The 8,758-nt window shown below is 47.9% G+C and overlaps 1 protein-coding gene across 5 annotated transcripts in view; it reads left to right on the top strand.

Moving 5' to 3' along the window:
- Positions 1 to 7,997, top strand: part of LOC115166810 (zinc finger protein 609) — a 109,595-nt gene extending 101,598 nt beyond the window's left edge. For 2 of the 5 annotated variants that reach the window (XM_029720650.1, XM_029720647.1), the window contains 4 exons: positions 108 to 480; positions 618 to 986; positions 1,149 to 1,227; positions 2,603 to 7,997. In XM_029720650.1, coding sequence (XP_029576510.1) covers positions 108 to 480; positions 618 to 986; positions 1,149 to 1,222 — 816 coding nt within the window. In that variant the 3' untranslated portion in view covers positions 1,223 to 1,227; positions 2,603 to 7,997. The remainder of the gene's footprint in view (positions 1 to 107; positions 481 to 617; positions 987 to 1,148; positions 1,228 to 2,602) is intronic. The other 3 variants (XR_003870366.1, XM_029720648.1, XM_029720649.1) reach the window with 3 other exon arrangements.
- Positions 7,998 to 8,758: the final 761 nt, after the last annotated feature.

Below are 8,758 nucleotides of genomic sequence, written 5' to 3' on the forward strand. Positions count from 1 at the left end.
CATTTTAGATCATGTTTAGATCACTTGTAACCCTTCTAGAGAGTTGTGTAGTTGTTTTAGAGAGGTATCCCTGAGTTAAGTCATTCACACCATCTATCTACCCCAAGCAGACCCAGATGGAGGACGAGCAGCAACAACCACCACCGCGGTGGAAAGACGAGAGAGACCGAGAGCGAGAGAGAGACCGCGACCGCAAAGGAAAGGACGACAGGCCCAACAGGCCCAAGGAGAGTGGCGGTCCCAAAGAGGAGGATGGCGCTGGTCCGAAAGAGGGCACAGACCCCAGAACGTCTTCTGCTGAGGACCAACGGGCCATGGGCAAAGACCCTCGTGCCAATGCCCACATGCAGTTCTCCTCTGCCCTGGCGCAGCATCAGGGCTACATGCCCTATATGCATGGTTACCCTTATGGGCAGGGCTATGACCCCAGCCACCCCGGGTACAGAGGCATGCCCACAGTCATGATGCAGAATTACCCAGGTAACCACACCAGATCAACTATTGGTATAGAAAGGAACCACTTGGGTGAAAGCGTATTTGCCCAAAAAATCTCTATACAAATGATTTGATATTAAGCCATGAATGAAATTAACACAATGACCTGTCCCCCATATTAGGTTCCCCCTACCTGCCCGCGGGCTACCCGTTCTCCCCTTACGGCGGCAAGATGGCTGGTGGTGAGGAGGAGGTGAGGGGAGGTGACAAGTCACGCGCTAGCCCCACGGTGAGTGGCAAGGCAGCTTCGGTGGACTCCAAGGCCCTGGACATCCTGCAGCAGCACGCCAGCCAGTACAAGAGCAAGTCCCCCACGGTGGGCGACAAACCCTCCCATGAGAGGGACAGGGGAGAGAGGAGCGGCGGGGAGAGGGAACGAGAGAGGGACATGGAGCGGCCACGCTCCTCGCCCTCCCAGCGCATCATGCCCTCCCATCACCACCTGGGATACCCGCTGCTCTCGGGCCAGTATGATCTGTCCTACACTACAGGTCAGTCGCAGCCAATCACCACTTAGTATTATGACTGACGAGGCTCTCGGAAACTCTTACTGATGTACCCACCCCAACTGATGTACCCACCCCAACTGATGTACCCACCCCAACTGATGTACCCACCCCAACTGAAGTACATACATTTTCTGCCTCGCACAGGTCTCTCGTCATCAGCTATTGTTGCCAGTCAGCAAGCCACAGCCCCCTCCCTCTACCCCCCGGCGCGGAGATGAAAACGGTAAGGCCCCTCGTCAGACAGACGGACGGGCACACAAAGAGAAAAATACATTAGCAGACAGAGCGCAGTTCAATAACCAAATTGACGGTATCACACCAAATACTTGGTACTGTGTACACACTAACCAAACTGTATCATGGTGTCTTAGCCGACGCCAATGGAGACAGCTAGTCCTACTGGGAACTGATATATATATATATATATATAAAAGACATTACACACAAAATACTTTACCATTTACATACTTTTAAAACATGAACATATAGTGTGTGTTTGTGTGTGTGCATCTATCAGTTACACATGTACGTCAGTACATACACACAACAAGTAGATCACACCAATGGGAGTATCACGGTCTCATTAGCCAGACAAATAGACACTGGGGTCAGACGGACACTGGGGTCAGATGTGGCCGTATGGACAGAGAGCATGGTGGGAAAAGATGTAGACATGCAGTACTTTGACAACCTGTAGCTTCTATGCCTCATTACATATGAGAAATTATGCTTTCCTTTACAATCACACTGACTTAGTACTACTGTCCTGTACAACAGTCTGATACACAGCTCTCTGGGAAAATACTTAGTACTCCTGTCCTGTATAACAGTCTGATACACAGCTCTCTGGGAAAATACTTAGTACTCCTGTCCTGTATAACAGTCTGATACACAGCTCTCTGGGTAAATACTTAGTACCCCTGTCCTGTATAACAGTCTGATACACAGCTCTCTGGGAAAAGACTTCAACAAAGGCCCGACTGTGCTAGCTAGCAGCCTCAGTATGCAGCAGCAACAGCTCTTATGCCTTCAGTTCAGTTGTTCGTCCTAAGCAGGTAGGACAGCAGCAGAGCCCAGTGAATCACAGTAGTGATACTGTGATAATAGAGAGTGTTATCACAGGCTGCCCTGACCTCTAGTGGCAGAACTCTGCCTTGTTTCTGGTTGTGGAATACCTTATCTAGAGTCTTTGTTGGATTTGCTTCCTCAGCTTGGTATTCAAGTGTAAAACGTCACTCACATAGACGTCAGTGGTCAAAATGGCTGCATATAAATGTTTTAGTGATTTTTACATTTTGAGGTAATATTGTAATTTACAATAGTAGTGGTACTAGTCATTATATTGGGTAATCTACGTGTCATTACATTGGGTAATCTACGTGTCATTACATTGGGTAATCTACGTGTCATTACATTGGGTAATCTACGTGTCATTACATTGGGTAATCTACGTGTCATTACATTGGGTAATCTACGTGTCATTACATTGGGTAATCTACGTGTCATTACATTGGGTAATCTACGTGTCATTACATTGGGTAATCTACGTGTCTTGAACGTGGTTTTGAATGTGAATTTCTTTTGTGTCATTTCCACAGGGAGACGTGACCAACACGTGTGTCATTTGTGTCATTTCCACAGGGAGACGTGACCAACTCCTCGCCACCCTGCAAAGATTCGTGTGACTGGCTCACATGAGGAAGCCCTGGGCTCCGAGTCCATTTTAGACATCAGTTGAATGGTGTTTCTATACTTTTAGTTTGCTGCCTGAATGTCCGGCAGATTCTTTATTTTTTTCTCTCCTAGCAGCATCTTTTTCCCTCGTTTCCCTCCTGCCCCACCGTGGATTAGGACTGAACTCAGCCAAGGTTTCCTTCCTGCCCCACCGTGGACTAGGACTGAACTCAGCCAAGGTTTCCCTCCTGCCCCACCGTGGACTAGGACTGAACTCAGCCAAGGTTTCCCTCCTGCCCCACCGTGGACTAGGACTGAACTCAGCCAAGGTTTCCTTCCTGCCCCACCGTGGACTAGGACTGAACTCAGCCAAGGTTTCCCTCCTGCCCCACCGTGGACTAGGACTGAACTCAGCCAAGGTTTCCTTCCTGCCCCACCGTGGACTAGGACTGAACTCAGCCAAGGTTTCCCTCCTGCCCCACTGTGGACTAGGACTGAACTCAGCCAAGGTTTCCTTCCTGCCCCACCGTGGACTAGGACTGACCTCAGCCAAGGTTTCCCTCCTGCCCCACCGTGGACTAGGACTGACCTCACCCAAGGTTCAAAGCCATCACTGTCTGCCCATGTGCACACCTCCGCTGATATCTATTGGTCTTTGCACTGTTGATGAACGAACACATGCAAAAATAGACCTTCTGACTGCATAGTTTTTTTTGTCCCGTGCAGAACGGGGCTGGGTGGCTGGGAGGGATGATGGGGGAGGGGTCAAACTAAAATAAAGACTGACAAAACTAAACAAGTGAATCATGTTGAAATGTTTGAACTTGCTGTTGTTGGCCTGTTGTACGCAGTGTGCCAGTATATCTTGACAATTGTCATTAGTAGGTTTACTGTGTGTGGTGAGAGGACGCTTGAGGAGAGAGGCTCAACCTCCTCAGACTTCTATAGGTGTTGAAGGGTTTGTTTTCTCGTCCCTCAACCAGCCATTTGCTCGCTAAACACCTCTTGATTCACTTTTCAGGGATAGACATAATTATTGTGTGAAGGGAACACATTCACCTCAATATAGTTCATGTTTTGTGTTTTCTTGACATTTGCATTGTTCATTTCACGGCATGAGTGACTTTTCTTTCAGTTAATTTGATTCCTCCCGACTTCCCAATCCATCCTAATGTGTTTTTGATACGCCAGTCTCACTTCACCCTTTCCGTACACTGAATCAACCAAATCACACAAATACCGTGGCTCACTCTGATCAATATTGCACTGACTGATGTTCAGTTGTAACCATTGTTTCTGTTCAGAAGTGTAGAGCTGTTTGTTACCTCAGAACACTGGGGAACATCTACTGAAGAGGTCGGCCATTTTCACCTTACTGGTCCTGCAATCGGCACAGCAAATGGATCAGCTCGTTATCCTGTCAATTTCCATGGAGGAAGAATCAAACAACTGATTGCGGAGGAGGAGGATGAGGAAGGATGCACAACGTAAAGTCAAGGCAGAACCAGGGAGGAGCGATGCCCGGCTAGACAACACACAACCAACCACGCACATCTAGCTCAGAGCGACCCCATCCCGTCAGCAACACCACTTGTGTGGGCAGCGCTTCAATCCTATATACCCTTGGCTTAGCAACCCTTCCCCTGTGTTAGTGCAGCGGTGCAGCACTGAGCCAATGGGGGAGTCCTAGTAGATTCAACCAAGCCTGGCCAATGTCTGGCACTCCTATCACTGGGTGGCCCTTCAGGTGACAACTGCCAGAGACTGTTACATGGTCACATTACAGCTGGGCTCCCCTCAGTAGAGGGACGTCACTTGTCTTGACTCCCACTCACCTCATTCAACCCCGTCTCTCTGCCACTCACCTCATTCAACCCCTTCTCTCTGCCACTCACCTCATTCAACCCCTTCTCTCTGCCACTCACCTCATTCAACCCCTTCTCTCTGCCACTCACCTCATTCAACCCCGTCTCTCTGCCACTCACCTCATTCAACCCCTTCTCTCTGCCACTCACCTCATTCAACCCCGTCTCTCTGCCACTCACCTCATTCAACCCCGTCTCTCTGCCACTCACCTCATTCAACCCCTTCTCTCTGCCACTCACCTCATTCAACCCCGTCTCTCTGCCACTCACCTCATTCAACCCCGTCTCTCTGCCACTCACCTCATTCAACCCCGTCTCTCTGCCACTCACCTCATTCAACCCCTTCTCTCTGCCACTCACCTCATTCAACCCCTTCTCTCTGCCACTCACCTCATTCAACCCCGTCTCTCTGCCACTCACCTCATTCAACCCCTTCTCTCTGCCACTCACCTCATTCAACCCCGTCTCTCTGCCACTCACCTCATTCAACCCCTTCTCTCTGCCACTCACCTCATTCAACCCCGTCTCTCTGCCACTCACCTCATTCAACCCCTTCTCTCTGCCACTCACCTCATTCAACCCCTTCTCTCTGCCACTCACCTCATTCAACCCCGTCTCTCTGCCACTCACCTCATTCAACCCCTTCTCTCTGCCACTCACCTCATTCAACCCCGTCTCTCTGCCACTCACCTCATTCAACCCCGTCTCTCTGCACTCACCTCATTCAACCCCTTCTCTCTGCCACTCACCTCATTCAACCCCTTCTCTCTGCCACTCACCTCATTCAACCCCTTCTCTCTGCCACTCACCTCATTCAACCCCTTCTCTCTGCCACTCACCTCATTCAACCCCTTCTCTCTGCCACTCACCTCATTCAACCCCGTCTCTCTGCCACTCACCTCATTCAACCCCGTCTCTCTGCCACTCACCTCATTCAACCCCTTCTCTCTGCCACTCACCTCATTCAACCCCTTCTCTCTGCCACTCACCTCATTCAACCCCGTCTCTCTGCCACTCACCTCATTCAACCCCTTCTCTCTGCCACTCACCTCATTCAACCCCGTCTCTCTGCCACTCACCTCATTCAACCCCTTCTCTCTGCCACTCACCTCATTCAACCCCGTCTCTCTGCCACTCACCTCATTCAACCCCGTCTCTCTGCCACTCACCTCATTCAACCCCTTCTCTCTGCCACTCACCTCATTCAACCCCTTCTCTCTGCCACTCACCTCATTCAACCCCTTCTCTCTGCCACTCACCTCATTCAAACCCCTTCTCTCTGCCACTCACCTCATTCAAACCCTTCTCTCTGCCACTCACCTCATTCAACCCCGTCTCTCTGCCACTCACCTCATTCAACCCCTTCTCTCTGCCACTCACCTCATTCAACCCCTTCTCTCTGCCACTCACCTCATTCAACCCCTTCTCTCTGCCACTCTCTCAGACCAGTGGGGCAGTAGGTGTTTTGGAGATGAGGGGGGAGTGTAGTCTCTCAGACCAGTGGGGCAGTAGGGGTTTTGGAGATGAGGGGGGAGTGTAGTCTCTCAGACCAGTGGGGCAGTAGGGGTTTTGGAGATGAGGGGGGAGTGTAGTCTCTCAGACCAGTGGGGCAGTAGGGGTTTTGGAGATGAGGGGGGAGTGTAGTCTCTCAGACCAGTGGGGCAGTAGGGGTTTTGGAGATGAGGGGGGAGTGTAGTCTCTCAGACCAGTGGGGCAGTAGGTGTTTTGGAGATGAGGGGGGAGTGTAGTCTCTCAGACCAGTGGGGCAGTAGGGGTTTTGGAGATGAGGGGGGAGTGTAGTCTCTCAGACCAGTGGGGCAGTAGGTGTTTTGGAGATGAGGGGGGAGTGTAGTCTCTCAGACCAGTGGGGCAGTAGGAGTTTTGGAGATGAGGGGGGAGTGTAGTCTCTCAGACCAGTGGGGCAGTAGGTGTTTTGGAGATGAGGGGGTGTTAATCAAAGGTTATTTAAAAACAGTCACAGTGGTCTTAGATTTGTTCTTTACCTGTTTATTTATTCAAGAACCCTTTTTGAAGAAGATCTAGGGATGTTGTCTGTATTGAAGCATGGATGAACTCTTGAGTTGAGAAGCTTATTTTAACCTTTGTGCCCATTTAAGCAAGGAGCCATGAAATGATGCCTCTGTAGTGGGATACGGCACTTAAAACACAACACAATGTCCTCCCCTCCACTAATGCAGGCGCTGCAAAAAGACTCCTTTCCTATTCACACAAAGTAGTCGCTATACAATGTATAGAAAAGGCTTCATATGGTGCGTGAGCTGGAGTCGTTGAGAGTGAAGCTAAACCAGTCATTAAAAGTGAAAGATGTATATTTATTTTTTCTATTTTCAGGGAGGGGTACTTGCGCTATACCAACGAGGCTTGTTGACAGTCTGCCCTGTAAGAAACAATGTGGAATGTTCCAGAAGTCAACATACTGCTGGCCAGAACATTATCACGATTGTCAGGTAGCCTCTTTTTTATTTTTGTTCAGTATTGAAGTACATATATACACCTGGATTTCACTAACTTGAACCTGCTAGATTGGTGGTGTAACACCTTGTAAAGGACTAGGACAGTTAACATATTAGTCTCATTGTGTTGCTAGTTTCTTGTCCTATAGGACTAGGACAGTTAACATATTAGTCTCATTGTGTTGCTAGTTTCTTGTCCACAAGTGTCATGGTTCATAAATGGAATGGTGTTGCGACCTGTATATCTGAATGTGACAGTGTGTTGAGATGTCCTGTACAACTAATATCTAATAGAAATATAGACCGCTGTGACGTTGTATGACGCATCAGTGGATTGTCATTTCTACATGTCCCAAGCAGGTGGTGTAAGAATGGCTTTCCACTATACTGGAGGAAGAGACTAGTGCATTGCTCCAAAGGACAGAGATTTAGACTTGGTAGTAGGTTGAATAAGAATCGTATTGCCTTAGGGGTATGATAAAGCCACACAAGCAAGTACTTACTATCCAGCAACTTAAAGGAAAAAGCTCTTGATTTTGTCTTGTTATTTTTGGAGGACATCCTTTTTGTTAGCTACTCTTTGACTGAGTAGTTTTTTTGTTCTCCAGAACGGCAGTTGCTTCAGTTGTCTCAATTGGTGCTTATAAAAACATCCTTTATCCCTTGGGAACAAAGACACTCTTTCCGACATCTTAAATGACCAGATCATGTCTTGTCTCCTTCCTCACCTTCCTCTCGTGTCACTCAGAACCCTCAAAGTATCACTCACTGGTACTTGCAAGGATGTTTCCAATGGTTTTCATTTCTATGGTTGAGCCCTGTCTCCTGTGGTCTGCCCCCATCCCTCCCTCTTCTCCTTCATCCTCCCCTTCAGGAGTTTATGTGAAGTGTGCATTACCACCACGGTTCTTTTTTTATACAATACTGTAACTTGCCTTTGTACATTTGGGCGAAAAATAAATCTTTTTATGAGACAATCATATGTCATGTCTGACTGGCTTGCTTTATTCAGTCATTGTCCACTTCCAACCCCTGATAATCTAAATAATAGCTATTGCATATGTTGCAAAATTATTTTATCAAATGCATGTCAATGCTTCTTCATGAACTTGAATGTCAATAATTGACAAACTTCTGTTAATATGATCGAAGATATGATTCTGTGGTTCAACAGTAGTGTGTTGACTTGGCACTGTTTCTCAACCTCTGGTTCCAGGACCAGCACCGGCCCCTGGGATGTTGCTGATTGGTCCCTTACAAGGATGTATTAAAGCAATGAGCTCAAATAACCACTAGAGGGTAGTCTTCCCTAATAATTATGAGAAGAGGGGTATTATGCAAATTGTCTATATAGAATTTCATAATACACACCGGTAACATAAGCCTCCATTGACCTAAACAGGCAATTTACATAAACTTACCTCAAAGTGAAATTTGAGGCTTAGTACAAAGAACATAACATTTGAGAACATTTTCATCATCGATCACCACTTCATCCATACTTCAATGCACCTTTTGGTAAACCTTTCAAATGTTTAGTTTGTCTAAATGGCTGGTGAACCAGCCCAGCCAACAGTTAGGATATTGTCCTAAATACACCCCAAGTCCCTTCTCCCCATCCAGGGTGCTGCGCATGCAACAACATGATGATTCTGCTGCCACAGCGGGGAAGAGATTATGCAAGGATGATTTTGTTCAGTGTAAATGTGAAATCTGATTATCCCCTGTGTTCCCAGTGGGG

The sequence above is a fragment of the Salmo trutta genome, chromosome 29, assembly GCF_901001165.1.
Source record: "Salmo trutta chromosome 29, fSalTru1.1, whole genome shotgun sequence".
NCBI lineage: Eukaryota > Metazoa > Chordata > Actinopteri > Salmoniformes > Salmonidae > Salmo > Salmo trutta.